Source organism: Volvox carteri (genome assembly GCF_000143455.1).
Source record: "Volvox carteri f. nagariensis unplaced genomic scaffold VOLCAscaffold_20, whole genome shotgun sequence".
Lineage (NCBI taxonomy): Eukaryota > Viridiplantae > Chlorophyta > Chlorophyceae > Chlamydomonadales > Volvocaceae > Volvox > Volvox carteri.
In genome coordinates, this window is record NW_003307563.1 from 1,620,702 (window position 1) to 1,641,966 (window position 21,265).

General features: G+C 59.5%; 1 protein-coding gene across 1 annotated transcript; it reads right to left on the reverse strand.

Annotated features, from left to right (window-relative positions):
- Positions 1-1,296: 1,296 nt before the first annotated feature.
- On the reverse strand, positions 1,297-18,779 carry VOLCADRAFT_117700 (uncharacterized protein; the record flags this gene model as incomplete). The annotated part of the gene is made up of 28 exons (XM_002950851.1): positions 1,297-1,345; positions 2,432-2,584; positions 2,741-2,919; positions 3,407-3,571; positions 4,064-4,212; positions 4,484-4,568; positions 4,927-5,253; positions 5,592-5,889; positions 6,346-6,407; positions 6,459-7,133; positions 7,185-7,544; positions 7,865-8,001; positions 8,213-8,387; positions 9,886-10,254; positions 10,518-10,766; positions 10,824-10,958; positions 11,061-11,353; positions 11,712-11,848; positions 12,464-12,609; positions 13,042-13,143; positions 13,606-14,358; positions 14,619-14,783; positions 15,187-15,600; positions 16,148-16,265; positions 16,681-16,874; positions 17,672-17,977; positions 18,020-18,415; positions 18,711-18,779. Coding segments are annotated over 28 exons (6,660 nt in total), but the record flags the coding sequence as incomplete, so codon positions are not given.
- Positions 18,780-21,265: the final 2,486 nt, after the last annotated feature.

Here is a 21,265-nt window from a genome sequence, read left to right on the forward strand (position 1 = left end):
GAAACGCTACGCTTGCATGCTCACACAGTCGGCGGAAACAAGTCTGTAACCGCCATTGCAAATTGTGCGGCAAACGCGTTGCGTGAAGCACAGTGAGGGGTATGGAATTTTACTCTAAAAGTTCCACGTGCGAATTCAAAACTGGTCGTCCTGTAGCCTCGGAGGCACCCAGAACTCAGACTGGTGTTAAGGGTCGGCGGGTGATAATCGTTCGCCAACATGGGGATCATGCTGTGGATGTGCCCGCAGCGTTCCGCAATCCGCGGCCCTTGCATAAAGTGGTTTGGGGGCATGTTCAAGAGCCGTCCTGCTAAACGAGAGGGTTTGGCGACAATCTAGATCTAGATGCTTCGTTGCAAAGGAATCGACGGTTGGCCATGACAACGGTCTCATCAGACTGTTAAGTTTTGCCTGGTGCTAGATTTCAGCATTACTAGGATAAGATGAAGATGCCGCTTTCATTATTTTGGCTCGGGACGGTCGTGGTCTACAGCCGCAACGATAGATAGCCGTTTCAGCTCCTAGCATAAGAAGCAGCGCTCTCCAAAGCGTGTCATCCCGCCGTCCGCCCGACTCCTGAGCCTCAGGTGTAAGCAGGGCTGTAAGGAACTGCCCACAGATTTAGTTCAGCAAGCGTGGAGCAAGGTGTCAGGCCACAGGAACTCAGCCAGCATAATTTTCCAGAGCTTTACACGCCATTACATATTTGGATGAATTTAACACGCGACCGCATGTACAGTACATACGCAAGGATGGAAGTGCGCACCGTAAGGTTCGTGTGTGCAGCACTTCATACACGCCACCGTGTCCCCAACAGTAACACCTCTGCCTGATGAACGCTACGCTACGCTACGCTACGTACGCGACGACAATATTAGAGAGGAAGCCAACTCCAGGAAACTCCGCGCAAAGCTACGCAATCATCGCCCTGGAGCAGCTTCTGTGCCTGCACGTGCAAAACAGACAGCGTTCATCGCATGCACTCGGGCAGAGCACGCGACACCCCGTCGACCCGATTTCTGCAACAACAATGCCGAAGATCGCAAGCACCGAGATTTTGACCGTTGATCCGTGCAGGAGAGCCGGTGGTTTCGGTTTGTAGGAGGCTTGGGCAAGCTCGGTCCCACGTGGAAAGGCCCCACATGGCAAAGGTCACGTGTCACGCGTCCGTTTACTTGCAACGTACGGCGGATTGGCGTGTACGCGCTCGTGCCCGGCCCCAGAGAGGGAGAGAGGGAGGGAGAGAGAGAGAGGAGACTGCTCCCTGGTATGGTATTGCGCTTGCAAGCTGCCTCTTCAATCCACCCGCAGCGATGCCCCGGGCTTCCAGGTCACCGCATAAGTCCTGCAGTTGGTACGGCACCACGTGCGACTGATTCCCTGTGTTATCACACCACCACACCACCACACCTCCACCACCGAGATCACCACTGCAACACACCGCACACGAAGATATGCCCCATTGTGCTGTACGGCCATCCCCGCACCATTGCTACAACTACCTCCTATTTCCCTGCGACAGAAAGAAAAGTTGCTTTCTGGCGAGAACTGCCTCCCTTTCGCAGGGAGCGCAGCAGCAGCGGCAGCAGCAGCAGCAGCAGCAGGCTGTAAAAAACACGGCTCTACCGCCAGCCCTAACCCCCGCTTCGTTGCAAACGGTTCATCACCTAGGAAGGCAGGTAAAGCAAAGAGAACAATCTACCAGTCAAACAGCTCACAGGCAAACAGACAGGTAAACAGACAGACATACGCCAGTGCGTATCAATACACGTATTAAATATCCCTCACCCCCAGTGAGCTGCAGCGCCAACAAAGATGTCATGCAAGACCCCTTTCACAAGAATGCATTTGAATTTATCCCAAACTACTGGTTTCTCTTTCCCCCCTTAGTCATCCTTAGCCAGGAGACCGTGTCATCCCCTGAAGAAGGATACCGCGCCTGTGCAGCACGTTAACCCGCGGTCAGCATAGCCACGGACTGCCGGGATCCAATCACCTCCTGACCGCCCTGCCTTCATGTCAACTTTATGTACACCAAATATTGCACACCGCCCCCTCCTGCTCCCAGCACCCGCCCCCGACCCCAACCCCCGGCCTTACCTGCCGAAAGCCTTTTGCCATGGGCAACTCACCACCCTGCGCAACGCCCCGCAAACTGGCCCCGCACTTAACGACACAAAGACCCAGTACCCGCGGACTAGTACCGCGCTTCCCCGCTGCCGCACCAGCAGCAGCAGCAGCTCGCGCACACAGCCCTGAGGGGAGCCACACCAACCACCGACCACCCACCACGCACCACCCACCACCCGCGCCGGCAGGCAGCCGCCGTCCACCAGCACGCGCAGCAAGTCGCGGCCGCTTTGCCCCCCGTCCTTCCTCTTCTCCCGCCGACCTCGCCGACCTGCCAGCAGGCAACAGAAATTCACCTCACGGGCCCAGCTCCTTGTCGATCTTCTTGATAAGCTTGAGCAGGCCATCGTAGTTGAAGGGTACCTCCGGTTGCGACGGGTCCCAGTATAGCCGCCGAAATACCAGGTCCAGAAACATCTCCAGCTTGAGGTAGAGTGGTCGCGTCTTGGGGGTGCTGAAACCAGCGGAAGGGCGCGGCCGGAAAATGTCCAGCGTGCCGCCGCCGCCCATGGGCCCAGCGGGGCCGTCGTCGCCGCCACCGCCGCCACCGCCGCCGCCGCCCTTGCTTTCCAGGCCGCCGCCTTCCATGCGCTCCTTGTCTAGCGCCCACTCGAGGACGTTGTCGTAGCCAGCCATGTCCAGGTCGGACGAGGAGGGCAGCGACTTCATGTCCGCCACGCGGCCAAGCGCCTCCAGGAAGTCGGTGAAGGAGAGGCAGGTGTAGCGCGCATAGTCCTTAATTTCGTCGATCACGTACATGCGTGCCCACAAGAACGACAGCGCGGAGTCCTGTGGGGGCCGGCAGGGGAGAGAACAGCGGGTGGGGTTGACGACGGGGACGGGGACGGGAATTAACAAATGCCGGGGAAATATGCGAAATTACCGAAGGATCAACAGCTGACGTCGAGGTAGGGGGAGAAAGGGATGATAGGAGCAAGAGGGAAAGGGGAACTGGAAGACGAAAGTTTTGTGAAGGCGTGGCAAAAATAACTACATAGAAAGAATTGTGATGATATTCTTTTTGCAATTTTGGACTCCTCAATTCTTCTTCCCCCCTTGCGTGATTACACACACGCCTTACCCCGGACCCTTAAATGTACTCCTCTCCCAAGAAGCCCCTCCCCTCCCCTTCCCTCCTCAAAACTCCTCCTCGCCACCACCCGCCATCCAGCAGTACTTGGTATCTTTGCTTTGGGCGCCAGCAGTTGATCCTTTCCTTCTTGCAGCCCATCCCATCCCGACCCACCTGCTCTGTCCTCCAATCCAACCCACCCACCTGCAGCGTGAACTGGCTGTCAATGATTTGCGCATCCGACGCGAACTGCAGCCAGCCGTCCAGTTTGAGCACCTTGGGCCGCAGACCGCCCCCCACGGGCTTGAGGCGGTAGCGGCTGTACAGCGCCTTGAGCAGCACGCTGTGCTTCTTGAACACCTGGTCCACCTGCAGGAGGGGCGTTGGAGGGGGCCCGGGACGGGGTGTGCATGAGGGAGGGGGCATGAGGGAGGGAGAGTTTAAGAAATTTATATCAGACCCAAGGAGAGGCAGGTGGGGGGGGATGGCGAGCAGGCACGGCGAAGGTTCAGTCATCAGTTGGAACAAAGAGAGCACAAAGGTTTGTTTTAGCTGGGAAACCTGTGCGCGCGCGTGTGCGTGTGTGTGCGTGTGCGTGTCTCTGCCATGACAATTCACGACGCAATGGACAACACTGCACGCTATGATGATGCGATGGTGTGCGTCACAACCATGTGCTGCCCCTACCGGTCTGCCCTCCTTCAACATCAGCGTCTGCCGACCGCTCGCCTCTCTCGGGACTCAGCAAAGCGCCCTCGCAGCCGCCTTTACAAAGCTAAAAGCTAAAGATCCATTCAAGGGCTGTGCACGCAAGGGCTGTGCTTACGCACATACATGACACACACGCAATCCTTGCCGTACCTCCTCGTGGTACAGCCTCTCTGTACGGAAGGTGTTGGAGTTGAGCAGCGCCCCGGGCACGAGGTGGGGAAGAATGTTCCGCTCGATGAGCATCGTCACAGCGGTACCCAGATCGTCGGTTTGTTGGCCCTTGCCGTACTTGGCGATGGCTGCGCGGAAAAGATAATAAGAAAAGTAATGAAGGAAGGCAATGAAAGGACAATGATCCGCGGACGGTTAGACGCGGCACATGCGTGTATCTGTGTATGGAGAGGGGATGGAAACCCTAAGCACCATCCCCGACCATGATGATACTTGCTTGTCACCACCCGGACTCCATCCCCCCCAAACCCCAAACCCCCGAAACACCGCTCTGCACCGCCTCCCATTTCCCCCTCCCCTTCCCCCCGGATTTTCCCCATGCTCCCCAGTTGCTCTCACCCAGTCGCACAATAGCCTCCAGGAATTCGTATCGCATCATGGCGTTTTCCATGTTGACCGCCGCTTCGGCGCTCTTCTTGTCCGGCTGCGAGACGCGCGACAGGGGAGATAGATATAGGAAGGAGCAGACGAGGGAAAAGCGTCAGATATAGGTGCTCAAGTGGCACAGAGGCCTCCCAATCTGTAACAACAGCAACAACAAGGTACAGGGTCCGGTAAGAGGTGGCGACATCTCTACTACACTTTTACACCACCCACTAAAACACGCACCCGCATGCAGGTCCGAACACTCAAACTCATGTTCCCATTCCATCCGTGAAACTAGATAAGTTATGTGGTTATAAAAATCCGTTGTTCAGTTACACGGGATCAGTATTCAGTCACAGACACGCAGAGATGCGTTGACGCGATTTCCATGCACCCACAACCAAACCCAAACCCACCTGGAAGTTGCACACAATGAAGATGGTGTCGCAATCAGATCGTTTGCAGTACTGCGACTCGGGGTCGGCTATGCCGCAATCATCCAGAAACGTGGTGAAGGCATTGAGCGACATGTGGTAGGGGTCGCCAGTGCCGCCAGCGGCGTAGTACACGTAGGCGCCGTACACTTGCGGCCAGTGCCTTAGCAGCACGTCGTGGATTTCCTTGATGGCCACCTTCTCGTCCTTGCCCTCCTTGTTGGCCTTGTTTTCTCGTGACATCATGCTGGTGAACTTCTCCTTGGAGCAGGCGCGCTGCCAGTCGCGCTCAAACATGCGCTCCTCCACCTGCGTGTGGCCCAAAGGAACCAGATTCAGGTAGAGGTGAGAGCAATAAAAATAATTTGGAATCAGTAAAGAGAATCAGTAAAAATCACACCACACAGTCCGCATCCCCTCAGCCCACCAACCCTAACGCAAAACGCGGCGAAAAAAACTCTTGATTACCTTCACAACCCTGAGCACTTCGCATACATGCGACATCCATCCTCCATAACTCATGAACTCAGGGCCACAGATCTGAGCGGCACGCGCAGCACCTCCGTCCTTCCTTCCCCTTCCTTTCCTTCCCCACAAGGTCCTTCCCCCTCCCCTTCCCCCAACCCCAACCCCTTCCCCAGCCCCACCTGGTGTGCATCGTAAAACGCCCGCGCGTCGCACTCCTTGACACGGTTCTTGAAGATGGAGTTGGGCAGCGTCCACGGCTCCCTCTCCTCCTGGGGCTTGATTTCAATGTTTTCCACGCGCGTGGTGGTCTGCGTCTTGATGATCTTCTTGGCCTGGATGACCAGCTGCAGGTTGTCCTCCCGCAGGTCACCGAACGCCTCCGCCACCAGCTGGTCGGGCCGCTTCACAGTCACCGTGTGCATGGACGGCAGCGGTACCAGCCGCGGCACGGGCTTGTACGGGATGAACGGCGGCGCACTGTCCGTCGTGGCCCCGGAGAGAGAGAGAGAGAGAGAGAGAGAGGGCGGGGACGTGTGAGTTATGCCTTAGGGTTCCCGAGGAGTGCTCCGAGTAAATGGTGTTCATATACTTCAAGAGAACAAGAGAACAATTTAGCGGCTGTGCGAAGCGCCTCTGCATATTGAAAAATTGATGCTGAGAATGAGACAGGAACACGGATCGGCAAGGCGCCTGACAGATGGGGCTGGTTACGGTGCGCGGGTAGGTGCGTATGTTGGCAACGCAGGTGCGCACTGCGACGGAGTGTTCTCGCACGGGGCTCTTCCCGGCGCCTCCGTCCCTGTTCCAGATAGCCTAGGGGTCCGCGTTCCCATGCTTCCGACACTCCCGCCCACCCGCCTACTCGTACCGGTGCTGTTTACAACAGTTCAGCAGTCTACATGTCCTGCAGTACTGCTCCGTACAGTGCCGTACCTGCCGGGTGGCTTGGCGATGAGGTTGAGCACGTTGGCAAGCGGCATCGTCTGCTGCAGCGCCTGCGGTACCGTAGAGGGTCGCGGCGGCGGAATAACGGCCTCCACGCTCACCTCGTCCAGTAGCGTACCGCCGCTGTAGTACATGTGCGCGCGTTTACCGTTAGGCAGGATGTAGGACGGGAAAAGCCCCTCCGAAACCTTAGACCCCTCTACGTGCTCAAAGAGCGTCAGGGTAGGTCGTGTAGAGGCCGCGTCCACAATAATGCGGTCCTCAAAGGTAATGACTTGTCGAGGCCTGCGGGGGTGTAAGCAAACCTTGAGCGGCACCGGCTTGCGCCCGGTGCCCTCACCGTCGCTGGCGGCGCCGTCGCCGTCCGTATTGATGTCCATGCCCACGCCGCCAAAGTGCGTAGCGGCGGCGGCGGCGGCTTCAGCTGCCTTGCGCGCTGCCGTGGCGGCCAGCACGTCCGGTGCCGCCTGCAGTACCGTCAGGCCCACCCGCCCGTTCTCCCGCTCCCTCGTGGACGGCCGGTGAGGCGGCCCGTCAGTCCACGACGCAGCTGACGGCGACGGCTTGGTGATATCCATGCTGAACTCCCCAGCCAGGACGCTCGCCATGCTGGATGGCGGCAGCGGCTGCTGCGGCGTGCCGCCGTTGACGCGGCCGCCGCCGGCGGCACCGTCAGCGCCACCGCTGGAAGGCGGAGGCGCAAATCCAAACTCATCCGCAATCGAGCCCAGGCCGCCGCCGCCGACACCGCCGCCGGATCCAGCACGGCTGCCGTCCTCCGACGGCCGTACGTCCGGCACCAGCCCCACTAGCTGCGTTGCCGCCACCAGCAGCTCCTCCTGGTCCTTGGGCGGCAATGTGGACAACAGCTTGGCGGCGGGGCGCGTGAGGGGCTTGTCAGATTGCAGTTCCCGGTACTCGGACACTATGGGCTCCCAACGCTGCCTGCCCTGCCGCGCCCTGTGCTCCGGCATCTCCTGCCACAGGTGACTCAGCGGCCGTGCTAGCAGCTTGTTGAGCGCCTTGAAGGACTCGGGCTCGTTGGGCAGCCACTCGCCGTTCTCGTCCCACAACGGCTTGCGGTGCGTGGGCGCGCGGCTGGCGGAGACGGTGCGGTCGTCGGCAGCGACGGAGGCGGCGCCGGCGCCCTTCCCTCGACCCGGGAAAGTCATGGAAGAGCTCGTCGGCTGTCGGAGAGGGCATTTCGGGATTTTCGGGCGAAAAGAGGGCGGTTTCGTAAGGGGAGGGGGGGAGAGAGGAGGGAATTATCATGCAGGATGCCGTAATGAGAAGAAACAAACACATCCTTCCAGACTATTAAGGATGTTACGACCACCAGCCAGACGAAAGGGGTGGGACGGGGAGTTGCCCTCATGATGGGACTTTTGGGCCCTATGCTGACACTGCTTGCACGCTGCACAGAGAGCAGGGGCAAGCCACTGAGGTGCATGCATGCATGCGGGCGGGCAGGCGGGCGGAGACCGCTCCATCTCCACGTAATGCTCACTTCGATTTCGTTGAGCGTGTTGTCGATCCAGGAGAGGAAGCGGTACCGGGAGTCCGTGACGGGCACATGTCGCAAGGTGGAAGCGCCGCTATCGCTGACCTCCGCCGCCTCCACGCCGTTGTCGTCTGCCATGCCGCCTGACGCAGGGGAGGCAGTGGGGTGGGGTGGGGTAGGAAAACGTGGTACAAGGTGAAAACAGTGATGTTTAACGCGACAGGAAACATGCCGGGGGGGAGCAGTGCCCCTTTCCCGGCCCTCCCCCCACACACACTACACCACTCCACTCCACAGCCACACTCGTACCCGTACCCCCGAACCCCGGCTGGACACACACACACACACACTCACTTCTCGTGCTGTGCGTGCTGCCTGCCCGGTTTGCCGGGCCATTGCTTGCCCCGCCGGCGCTCGGGTAGCGCTGCGGCTGCCCCGTTTCAAAGCTGCTGCGCTCGCAGATTGGCGGGAACACCACCTTGGGGCGCACACTGCTCGCAAGTGCCGTGTCGATGCTGTTGTTCAGGATCTGATGGATTCCGTCGTCGGGGGATGTACGGGAAGAGGGCGGCAGAGGGGTGAGCAATGGGAAGAGGGCGGCAGAGGGGTGAGCAATGGGAAGAGGGCGGCAGAGGGGTGAGCAATGGGAAGAGGGCGGCAGAGGGGTGAGCAATGGGAAGAGGGCGGCAGAGGGGTGAGCAATGGGAAGAGGGCGGCAGAGGGGTGAGCAATGGGAAGAGGGCGGCAGAGGGGTGAGCAATGGGAAGAGGGCGGCAGAGGGGTGAGCAATGGGAAGAGGGCGGCAGAGGGGTGAGCAATGGGAAGAGGGCGGCAGAGGGGTGAGCAATGGGAAGAGGGCGGCAGAGGGGTGAGCAATGGGAAGAGGGCGGCAGAGGGGTGAGCAATGGGAAGAGGGCGGCAGAGGGGTGAGCAATGGGAAGAGGGCGGCAGAGGGGTGAGCAATGGGAAGAGGGCGGCAGAGGGGTGAGCAATGGGAAGAGGGCGGCAGAGGGGTGAGCAATGGGAAGAGGGCGGCAGAGGGGTGAGCAATGGGAAGAGGGCGGCAGAGGGGTGAGCAATGGGAAGAGGGCGGCAGAGGGGTGAGCAATGGGAAGAGGGCGGCAGAGGGGTGAGCAATGGGAAGAGGGCGGCAGAGGGGTGAGCAATGGGAAGAGGGCGGCAGAGGGGTGAGCAATGGGAAGAGGGCGGCAGAGGGGTGAGCAATGGGAAGAGGGCGGCAGAGGGGTGAGCAATGGGAAGAGGGCGGCAGAGGGGTGAGCAATGGGAAGAGGGCGGCAGAGGGGTGAGCAATGGGAAGAGGGCGGCAGAGGGGTGAGCAATGGGAAGAGGGCGGCAGAGGGGTGAGCAATGGGAAGAGGGCGGCAGAGGGGTGAGCAATGGGAAGAGGGCGGCAGAGGGGTGAGCAATGGGAAGAGGGCGGCAGAGGGGTGAGCAATGGGAAGAGGGCGGCAGAGGGGTGAGCAATGGGAAGAGGGCGGCAGAGGGGTGAGCAATGGGAAGAGGGCGGCAGAGGGGTGAGCAATGGGAAGAGGGCGGCAGAGGGGTGAGCAATGGGAAGAGGGCGGCAGAGGGGTGAGCAATGGGAAGAGGGCGGCAGAGGGGTGAGCAATGGGAAGGGAGAACACTGGGAGAACGGTTGCGGAGGGCATGGGCGATGGATGGATGGATGGATGGACATGCATGGACGCCTGGGCATGGGGCAGTCCTTTGTTGCTTCTTTAGCTCTAGGGGCCCGCAGCGCCCTTATGAGCTCGTTGCATCTTTGTAAGCAACGCAACGACGCGAAATATTAAAAGGTCAAACAACACACAGACATTTAGACCCATACGTCGGTGTGGGTTGCGTGTGCAGATGATGGAATGAAGGCCAGCCGGGAGATCACAGGATAGGTTTTGAATGGGACCGTGTCATGCCGCTTCCCATCTCCCACTGCCTCCTACTTGCGCCTCCTCAAGCAGCCCTCTTCGCTGCTACCCACTGCATTACACACGCCCAACCATTCCTACCATGCCGTTGGGTGAAGTTTTAGGGCTGGACAGCGCTCGTCGTGACGGGCTGACCATCCGCGCAGAGCTAGGATTGGGTGTGAGCGCCCCGGCCACACGACTGCTGGCCACAGCCGTAGTCGCAGCCGGCCCGGCCCGACCGCCGGCCTTGTTGCCGCCACCGCCTCCGGAGACCAGCCGCGGTGCTGCAGAGACAACGGACATGGCGCTGGGCGATGCGGAGATGGAAAGCGCGCTGGAGATGGAGGGCAGGAAGGACGCGGCGGTGAGGGTCTTTTCGTCCACATCGGTGGCGGCTTCTATGACCTTGTCCAGAGCGACACTGCCCTTGAGCTCTGCCTTGTACATGCGGGTGCGGTTGTGCGGGTGCTGCAGTGTAAGGGGGGAAGTGGGGGGCGCGGGGGGAGGTTAGGAGACTGACGCATTGCGAGAGGTTAAAGAGGTCAGAAACAACTCCCTTTCCCTCCTCCTCCCCCTTCCCCTCCACCCCTTCCCTTCTGCTACCCCTCCTCCTCATGTACCTGCGATATGTTCTGCAGGATAGCGGAGCACAGGTACAGCAGCTGCTCCTCACGTGCCAGCGCATCAGCACCCGCAGCAGCGCCCTGCGCGCCCGGCCGCGTGGCGTTCACCTGCGCGCGCAGCGCGACTACCCGATTATAGAAAACGGTGTTGGTGCCCAACAGCACCAGCAGGCCCCGCCGCGCAACGGGCACTTGGTTGGCGCGCAGGACCGACATGTTGAGCAACGCCGCCATGGCCACAAAGTAAATATCCTGAACTGCCTCCAAGTTGTGCATGTCGCGCTCAAAAATGGCGGGGTTCTCCTCGCCGGGGGAGTAAATCCTGCCTCCGGCGGCGGTAGCGGCTGACGCCGCCCCCTGCGGCGGCGGCGCCGCCACTGGCGGCGTCGGTCCCATGCCAGAGGCGCTGCCAACCGGGCGGAACGTGCCCGGCAGCGCGCCAGCTGGCCCCAAATCCTGGTACCGCCTATTTAGGCGCTTCATGAGCGCCACAAGGGCCTCGACAGCACCCAGCGCCGTGGCGACGGCCTTCGCCTCGCGGAGGAAGGACTTGGAGTCGGGACAGCCGTAAGGCGCGGTGTACGTCATGCGAGCGAGGCCATGGCAGCCGCGGTACTCCATGAGGGGTACCTGCGTGTTAATAAGCCCCACCATGGCCGCCGTGTAGGGCACCACGCCGTCGGTTGGACGAGCACCCACGGTGAGTCCGGACACCTCCGCCGGTAGCCCCGCCGGCATCAGGTGCGGCTCACCGGACCCAAACGTCTGCAGGTTGGACCAACGCTCCTGGAAGAACTCCAGGCAGCCGGCGGAGATCTCTCGCAGGGAAGGCGGCCAGGAGGGGTTGTTGATCACCATGAGCAGCTTCAGTGCCACGCCGCGCTCCACCACGTGGCGCTCCATGTTTGGGTGGCGGCAGCAGGCGTTCCAAAGCGTCAACACGCCTGTGTGGCGAGGAGGTGAGGATAGAGACACACATATACACGCATACAGACATACAGACAGACACCGCCAGCGTAAGGGCGGTGGTGGTGGGGGCAATGAAGGTGGTGTGTGGCCGGAGTTGTGCAGACGCCCAAAGCACCAAATGCGGCAGGGAGTTTGCGTCCGGGCATGGATGCGACCGTGCGAGGAGGATGAGGCGAGGAGTGAGGAGGGTGGGTGCATTGGGTGGAATGGGGAATGGAATGGGACCTTCAGGGAAGGTCAAATGCATGAACACCGACGTTTCCACGAGCAGCCACAAGCAGCGGGGACGCGACGGGGTCAAGAGGTAGCCCACATGCAAAGCGGGTAGCTCACCTAGCTGCATGGACTTCCACGCGGCCGACAGATGCATGCCGAGGATCTGCAATAGAATGCGCAGCGCTCGTTCCGTGTCGGAGTCCACGCTGCCGTCCGACTCGGGTGCGCGCACGTCCACGGTCCACCAAGTCTTGCTGCGACGCAGGACCCGCACCGCGGCCACCAGCACCAGCGGCGGAAGGGACAGGCGCCGGCAGCAGCAGCAGCAGCAGCAGCAGGAGACGTCAGCAGGAGACGTCAGCAGGAACAATCGGAAGGCGGAACGGGGTTTGGTTTCGGGATTCGAATCAGGGAACGGGTTCTGGTTAAGGGGCACGAATCCCGAATCCCATATAGAGGTACTATCGATCTATCTCTTACTCCGCTATCAATTTTCAATTCATTATCCCATTCACCCACCCCCACTCGTGCACATATGCACTTCACCGCCAACACCCAAGTGTGACTGCAACACATTTGTTTCCGTGTGCTGCAGCGCCGCTGCCGTTGCTGCAGAGACGCACAGCGCGGCAAGCTGCCCCAATAGTCCAAGCTGCCCTGGCGCGTAGGAACGTGTTGCATGCACGTGCGTGGTGGTTTCTGTAGGCTGCGGGTCGCATTGAAAAGGCACGAGTGGTGGCACTGCAAGGTGCCATATGACGTCCTCAACAGTGCTCGAATGCAACCTTTGCGCTTCGCCTTCGCCGTGTGCTCACACACGCTACTGTGTTTGCTGCGCATTCTCTTGTCATACACCGCCTCGTACTTACTGTCGTGCCCCCTCCGGTGCTGACAGTCGGAAGACGTCCAGCTCCCTGCGCTCCGGAACCCCGTCATCATCCACCATGAACATACAGATGGACGCCACCAGGAATTCAAACAGCTTGAGCACGGGAACGTCGGTGGCCTCGCCGTCCTGCAGGAGGGGGGAGGAAACCGCAACCAGTCAGGAGCAACCAAACAAATACACATACAACCACTGCCAGAAAAAACAGGTAAGCTAGCCGCAGTCAAAAAAGCAGCAGCCATTCAAGGCCATTCAATCAGCCCTACGGAACGCGTCTACAGTCAGGCAATGCGGTTGCATCAGCGTGACGACGGCAGCCGAGAATGTTCGCGCCTGCCACACGCGCGCGAGAGCGTGAGCTGAGAAAGGGAACGCAAACGTTGGTGTCTTCGTATCCTCAACCAAAGCTTTTTATCCCTCATTTCACCGCACCCACCTGCACAACCACGCACCCCAAACAGCAAGGGCGTTGCACACCAGGATAGCAGAAAACAACCAAGTCGCAACGGCTGTGCCACACGCTTGCCGCAAGCCCCACGGGCCACCAACCAACTAACTGACCTCGTCCTGATCCAGCATGGCCGGCAGCCAGGACTCCCCCACAGACACCAGCGTCTCCAAGCCCCAGTTGTCCTTGAGCTGCTTGTCGAACCGCTTCTCAAGCTGCGAAGAACCACGACAGGGCGGAGATTCAGGGGTTATCGCAGGGTTTCACAACCAAACCAGTAACACAGGTAACACCACCAGGTAAGACCTCCTCCGGTCCGTAAGAGGACGAAGGTGAGGCAGCGCAGCTCGGCCTTAGTCCAGCGCAAGCCTCAGCTCAGCCTGAACCCAGCCATTGACTACATCTTGACTACACAGCCATTTTGTTAATTAATTAATTAATTAATTAATTAATTAATGTATCTTTATCACAGGTTGCCGCTCGTTTAAGCGGTGAGGATTATAGACTTTTATAACCTTCATATTCTTTGATCTCTGCATCATTTGCCATCTTCATGTTAAATGAGCGCAAACCTGCACCAAGTCCGATACCAATTGCAAAAGCATCTCCCATTTTTTTCTCCATTTATATGAGAAAAAATGGATTCGACGGGGCGCACACCCAGCCCGACCTCGAACCTGCTGCATGCGGCCCTTCATGACCTCCGCCTTGCGCCGTACTCGGTCCCGTGACTCGCTGCGATGGATCATCATGGCTCCAGGGAAGGGCCGCTCATGACTTCCGGAATCACCCTCGCGAGAGCGCGTGCTGGAGTGCCCTCGTGCTCGATCGCTACGAGCAGTGGTGGAGCCTGGGGCCGTCGGCAAGCGGCTGCTGCTGCCGCCGCCGCCAATGACAACGCCGGCGCCATCTTCTGCTTCAATTGCACTCGGCTCGGACGCAACCGGCGGCGGCGTCGGCTCAATTTCAAGTCCAAAGGCCGTCGCCTCCATGGCACCCTCCTCCACTGCCGCAGCGTCGCCTTCCTGATTTGCCCCGGCCGCTTCTTCCCCGGCCGCTGCATCGGCCGCTGCCCGGTCCTCAGCGCCTCCCGCCGCCATCGCCTCCTCCCCTTGCAGCTGCTGCTGTCGGTCCAGCTCCTCCGTATCTTCCATGGCCGCGGCGGCGGCGGCGTCGCCGTCAACTCCCTCGGCGCCGGCATCACGGCCCGTAGCGTCGCCGCCTTCCTGGCCGTCGTACACGCTGCCGTCCGCCGCAGACCGCTGTGTCGTGGCTGACTCCGCCCCAGCCGATACCACCTGGCGCAGCTTGGCCGTCTTAGCAGCTACCTCGTCATTAATTTCGTGCAATGTAATGGCGTCATTCAGCTTGTTGATCATATTTTTGGCCAGCTGGTTCGCGGGCGAGGGGTTGAAGGACGTGCCGAGGACCTGAGGCGGGAAAGGACATGGACAGGGCCGGCGGGTAAAGCCACCAGGTAAAAGGGTGAGCGCAGCCCAAAGCGCTGAAGCGCCAAACACGCCCATGGGCCGCTCACATGGAACCTAAACCACATGCAATACGGTGAAGGTGGGTGCGTGGGGCAGCAGGTTCCAACACACACACACACACACACACACACACACACAGACGCCAATCGCCAAAGCGCCCCCTCCGCGCCTTCCCCAGACCTCCACCCGCCTCTCCGTACCTTTCTGTTGTTTCCGTTACGCAGCAGGATCCACATTCCCGCCATGAGGAACTCGATCATCTCGCTGTTGTCGCTGTCCGTCAGCAGCGCCGCGTACATGGCCAGCTCTGCGGGGTCCACGGCACCCGCCATGGTGGACAGGTACATCAGACCAATGGCGGCAGCCTGCAGGGGCCAACACGCCATCAGCGCAGGAGCCAGAGAGTTGTTAAGAACGAGAATCAAGGTGAGGTGAGGGCGACCGAGTGATATAAATAAGTGATGAGAAGTAAAAAAACGAGCCGGGTTGTAGTGAATGAATGAATGTCACTTTGCAGGTGATCCAACCGTAATCAGAGTGTAATCCTGCACTTTTTCCTTCCCCCCTCTTTGTAATCACCCAAAGACTGCCTTATGGTCCAGACCTGGTGTTCTCCTGCCTTGGGAGTTAGGAAGAGGAAGGATATATATAGCAGAAGGAGCGAGAAGGGAGGACGATGAGAGGATGCGGCCCCGGCCCCTGCGCTTGTGATTGTTCTTGTCCATCTTTTCTTTCCCTCGCGGGCCCTCGCGCTCTCCCCTCTCCTACCTGCTGTATGATACGGTCGCAGTCCGACTCCATGACGCTGCTCAGCGCCGCCCGCAGCAGCGCTCCGAAAGCGCCCATCGCCAGCAGCTTGGCACGGAAGGGCCCATACATGCACTCGTCGCCCTCGGCACCAATGGGGTGACACGCCAGGAACGCCACGCCCGCACACGCCGACGCCTTGACGTGACCCGCCTGCTCAAAGTTCTGCGTCTCGATGGCATCTAGCATGGCCATCAGGAAGTTGAGCGCCACGTCGCCGGGCGAGTTCATAATGAGGGTTGCAGCGTCGGGGTTGGCGGAGAGGGTGGCCAGCGAGGCGGTGATGCAGTGGGCCACGCGGGAGAGCGGCAGTGCAACGGTGTTGTAGCAGTCCATGCCCATAACCCCCAGCTGCGAGATGTGCTCCATTTTGACCTGTGGTAACGCGAATAAGGTTAGTACGTTAGGGGAGTTGTTGTTGTTCTTGTTGTTGAGGTGGGGGACGGTGGAGAGGGGTAGTGGTGGTGGTTGTGAGAGCATTGGGGGTGCTGATGGGATGACGAGGGTGGTGGGTGCCCGTGAATTTAGAGTCACAACGAAAACGAGCACGGGGGAAGGCCTCTCGTGATCCTTTACAGCGTGGCGGGGGCTGCAGGCCGACGGAACAGCGTGCAGCACTCCTTTACGTACCTTAAACCAAACCCGTACTGGGAAGCCGTACTGGGAAGCCCCTGAAATCCTGAGCTTCCTCAGTCACGAGAGCTCTAACCCCGCCATGCCTCCTCCTGTAATCCCTTCTCCTTAAGGCCCCGCTACCTTAACCTGGACTGAAATGCCCCCCTGCGCGGGACTCAGGACGTTTCCTTTCTGGGCGAGTGGCCTCTCTGGCCATATCTGCGTTAACGTGCCTGTTTTCAAAGTCCGCAACCCCGACGCGCAACCCGGGTGGGATGTGGATCTTTCCCCCTTTCCCCAGGCTCACCTGAATGGGGTCCATCATCACGCAGTAGTGGGCGCTACCCCACATCGCCTGAGACGCCGCCTCCGCCAGTCGCACCCCCAGCTCCACGTCGAAGGCCGGAGTGGCCTCCATCTCCTCCCTGGCCGCACACATGCAATGTGGCCGTGATGAGAAGGGGACGGGGGGATAGACGGGGAAAACACACTAGCACCAGCACCACCACGACCATGAGGCATAGAGGCGGAAATCACAAGCCTTTCTCCCACCTCTCGACTACCGGGCACCACCACGACCACAACCACCTCCACCACCTCCACCACGACCACCATCACCACGGCACCGCGTCTTTCCTTGTTTGCCCTTCCGTCCGCGGCCCTCCACGCTCATACGACCCACAACGAAACACACAGGCCGCGCACACCGCCCTCCCACCCACCCAGCCCAGCCCATGCAGGTGTTTATCCAAGGTCTGCTATCCAGCTTCAGGTGTTTATTTTATCCAAGTTTAGCTTCCTCTTATCTATCCAGTCCCCACCCCCTCCAGTTCTTCTTACGGTGTGAGCTGGCCGTAGAATCTCGCCACCTCCCGCTTGAGCTTGCTCAGCGTGCTGTGCAGCAGCACGATACACGCCTCGAACATGAGGGGCGCCTCCCCCCGGTCCCGGATCAGCTCCATGGCGTCGTCATCCAGCACCATGGTGGCCAGCAGGGAGGCCGCACAGAACTGAATCATGGACTCGCCAGGGCCCTGCACGCACAAACATACATACATATACACATGTGTACACATATATACACATATATACACATATGTACATACATATATACACATATGTACATACATATATACACATATGTAAATGTGGGTGAGGGGACAAGGAATACGTGTTCCCTACCCACGTGCACACAGAAGAAGAGCAGTTGCATGGAGAGGATGGGCGAGTGGATTCAACACGTGTGCATGTGCATGTGTTGGGGGGGGGCGGGTGTTTACTACGAGGACCCACGAACGTGATCAGTTTGGACAAATAAACAAATTCGGATCGCGTTGACCAAGGTGTCGAAATGCAGCGGTGGTGCAGCGCGCGTGTGTTTATGTGCGGATATGTAAAATCAAAACAGCTCGCACCGGTTGGTCGTAGTTGGTCGTTAATCCTTAGCAAGCCACCAACCTCCAACCTCACAATCCAATCTCTCCGGCCCCCATGCCGACCCGCCAGCTACCCAGCCAGCCGAATCCATCCCCGCACGCTTCCATACAGCCAGCCAAGCAGCAATTTCCCTAGCTCCATACACACACATATATATACATACACACATACTCGCCACTTTATCTCCGTGCAGGTCTTGTCCGGAAGTAATGCCTCATATATCCCCCTTCCGCCTATTCACACAGCGTCCCAGCAAACCCCAAACCTAGGCAGGAGGACCCACGCCCCTCAACCCCACCCCACCCCTTCCTCCTCCTGCTTCCATACCCCCGCCACCCTCCTGGCTCTCTTCCCATCACCGTCAGCCGCTGTTTCCTTGACGGTCCTTGCATACACTCGCCTTGGGATTGAGCAGCGATATGACGCTGCGTAGCGCCCCGCTGGCAATGAGGCTGCGCCGCGCATCCGCGTCGCGCTGCACCATTGTCGTCAACAGCTTCGCCGACGCCTCCCGCCGCGCCGCCGCGGCGTCGGGCGCGTAGCCGTCCAAATTCTTCGCCAAGGTGAACAGCGTCCCGAATTCCGGCTCCTGCTGCACATAAGCCCTCCGGCAGTTGCGGTCAATCAGCAACACGCTTAACGCCCCCAGGAGAAAAGACTGGAAGCGGTTGCGCTGCGCCTCCGGTACCGCGTTATTGGTCTGGCCGCGTCCGTTGCCGCCGCCGGCGGGAACGTCGTCCACCGCGGAGCCGCTGGTGGAGGCGGTAGCGGCTGCCGCCGCCGCTGCCACAGCAGCCGCTGGTCCAGCGGCGGCAGCGGCAGCCGCTGCCGCCGCTGCCGCGGCCGCAATCGTAGCTTCATCCGGAATGACCGGCATTTTCAGCGACCGCTTCAGATTAGACAGCAGCAGGGAGACGATGTCCAGGTCGGCGAGGGCCCTGCGGCTGAGTGCAGTGGTGGCGAGGCCCCATACCGCTGCAGCAGTGGTGGTGGCTACCTCCAGGTTGGGTGCGGACAAGCGGTTGAGCAGAGCCGCCAAGCGATCTATCCGGAAGTCTACGTGGTGCTCCTTGTTAATGGAGAGCTCCCAAAAGCCGTGGGCCCCCTCTGAAGCTAGGTTAGGGTCCTCGGCTTCCACCTGGAACGGCGGAGCGGGAAGGAAAGTGGAGGTGAGGACAGAGAGGAAAGGAGAGGTGGAAAAGGGCCGTGTGGGGCTACACGAGGATAATGGACATGGCTGTTTGGGGTAGTGGCGTCGGGGCGTGACATGGGCTACTCGCGCCACGCCGTGGCCCTGCCAGCTTTTTTAAACCCCGTATACCGGTTTCTCAGCTGCGCCATTTCAGGCTCCTTTCGCAGCACCCGCGCACGCAGAACGCATTGACGAGCCGCTGCCCTCTCTTTCCGGCTCCACCCTCCCCCCTGTGGCGTACCTTGGCCTGCAGGTACGCTGTCAGCAGCTGCCGCCGCTTACTGGCCGTCCAAGGCTGCTCCGAAATGAGCTGCAGCCGAAAGTGGGGGATTGACATGTAGGACGGGGTGAGTTGGGCCGTGATTGGCAGTACACACACGTCTATGCTTACACGGAGGGGCATGGAGAGTTAAGGAATGAAACTCAGGCCCTAGACAAGCATGCCGACATCCCGAGGAACAGCTCTTTTACTGGTAGGCAATGTGCACACCCGGGCCGCCACCGCCGTCGCAAGCAGCTTCCAGGTGCCCTACTCACACCAAAGCTGCCGCAGGCAGGCAGTGACCATGCGGCAACATGCGCCATGCGCCCAGGCACAGGTCCTGTATGACCTCATCCCTACTGTCCCTGTCTCACAGCCCGCCCAAACCCACATCAACCCCTCTGCCTACCTCCCCCGTGCAGTGCTACTGATTAGCGTGTCGGCAAGGATGCCGGCAGCCTACATCCCCCCTCACTCCTACTTTGGGACGTCGGCAGCTATGTCTTTGACTGATAGGTCTATATCCCTTTCTCTCACTCTCTCCTCCCTGTCAGCCTCCAGCTCCTTCCACCGGCTTAAAGCGGTGGCTCGCAGGGCGCCAAATGCACCCTGCTGTACCCCGTGGCGACTTCGGCCAGCCGCCAGCGAGAGCCCCTCTCAGTTCCCATACCTGCTGCATGTCTGCTGCTGCCACAGCAGTAGCCTCCACAATCCCCCCGAACCCCCTTCCATGTCACTTCCTTACCCCCCGCAGAGCCACCCCACAGGCGCGGACCCACATGAAGACCGATGAGATTCCGCCTACCTTTTTCACTGCGGCCCATTCGGACAGTATCCCCATACCGATAGCGATGCCGACCACAGCCAAAGCCCCATCCCATCCAGGAACGCGGAGGGGCCCACAGGTCCTCTGTCTGCCGCGGCCCTCGTACACCAGACGGCCCCAACGCACATTACTGCCCGACCCGACCCGACCCGACCCAGCCCATCCCAGTCCCCTTCTCAGCACCCGTCCAGAGGTGCAGGAAGCAGCTTACCTCCTGCCACTCGGCATCCGTGCGAATGGGCGTGCGCTTCTGGCTGAAGTTCAGGTCCGGTTTGTCCTCCCGTGCCGGTAGCCGCTCATCAAAGTACGGGTTCTCCACCAACAGCGACAGCTCCGTGCCCGTGAAGACACCTGTTAGCTTGGTTGTCCGCTTGCCCGCCTCCTCCGTCACGTCCACCTTGGTGTCCCCTGCGTATGATAGAGCGTTGTGTGTGTGTTGGTGTTGGTGTGTGTGTGTGTGTGTGTGTGTGTGTGTGTGTTAAGACAAAGCGTAGGCGATAGATGAAAAGAAAATACCAAAGACGGGTATACGCCAGGATTAGGCGAATAATGTAGGGCAATCGGTATGTGTGGGGGGAGGGGAAAGAGGACACGGCGTGCGGTGATATGGGCGTTGGAGGCGCTGGTCGCGGACGGAGGGGGTTTGTTCGGCACGCAGGCAGTTTACGCGAGCGTGAGGCCAGGATTTCGTGCCGGTTACCCATGTGGGTTTCCAGCGGCTAATAACTGACATGTGTTACATGGCCCCAACACAACCCCAACTGCTCATGCTGGGACCTAAGGCTGTGGGTTACGGTGGGTGCTGAGTACGCCATAGCGTGTGGCAAGTTTCAATGGGTATTCGTAGGAGCCGATCACGTGATGGATATCAAGCAAGCCCGTCGAAAAGTGCTAAGGGGCAATCGCTGCTCCAGGGCTCTCCAGGGGCGGATGTCGACGCACGACATAGGGGGCGTGGTTCCGAATTGCTGCACCCATGCAATGTCTTGCCCCAGCTTATTCCTCTTGCCTTGCTGACGTGCTCTATGAGTTTCATGTCCATAACCGTGTATGTCAACGAGCAAGCTGCCCGTGCAGGGCCCATTCGAGTCAGCCCATCGCCCTCAGGACATCATGGCGAGAGAATAGCAATGTCAACTCTTTTCGATCATACGGGGCCCTATCAGATAGTGAGGTTACGCGCGTGATACGGTGGTGCGCAGAAACCACATGACCGCATGCGGACTTACCGACTTGGTCCCATTTGGCTGGGTCCTTTCCAAAAAATCGACCAGCTGATTGCAAGAATTGCTCCAAGGAATCATCGCTTGATGGAATTACAGGTGCCCCAAGAAGCGCAATCTTCCTAACAGCCCCTTGCAAAAGCTTCTTAACCCGGCTTTTGACAATAGGTAGCTGAAGAACCTGCAGCTCGTTGAAAAAACGATACACCGCCTGACTTTTATAACCGGCTTGTAGGCGCCCCTAGTGGAAGCCTAGTCACTTACCTCATCGGAATCGTCCAAGCGCACGTCCGCGATGAAGTTACCGTCCATCTTGCAGAATGCGCCGTAAGGGCGCAACGCCTTTCGCTAGAAAGTATCCGATTCCATATTAATCTTATTGGCCTTAGAGCTTGTAGCGGCTTCCGGGAAAAGGCGTATTATAAACATAAGTCTATTTACATTGCTATCGTAGAGCAAATGCTGTTCAGGCTTCATTGTTGTTG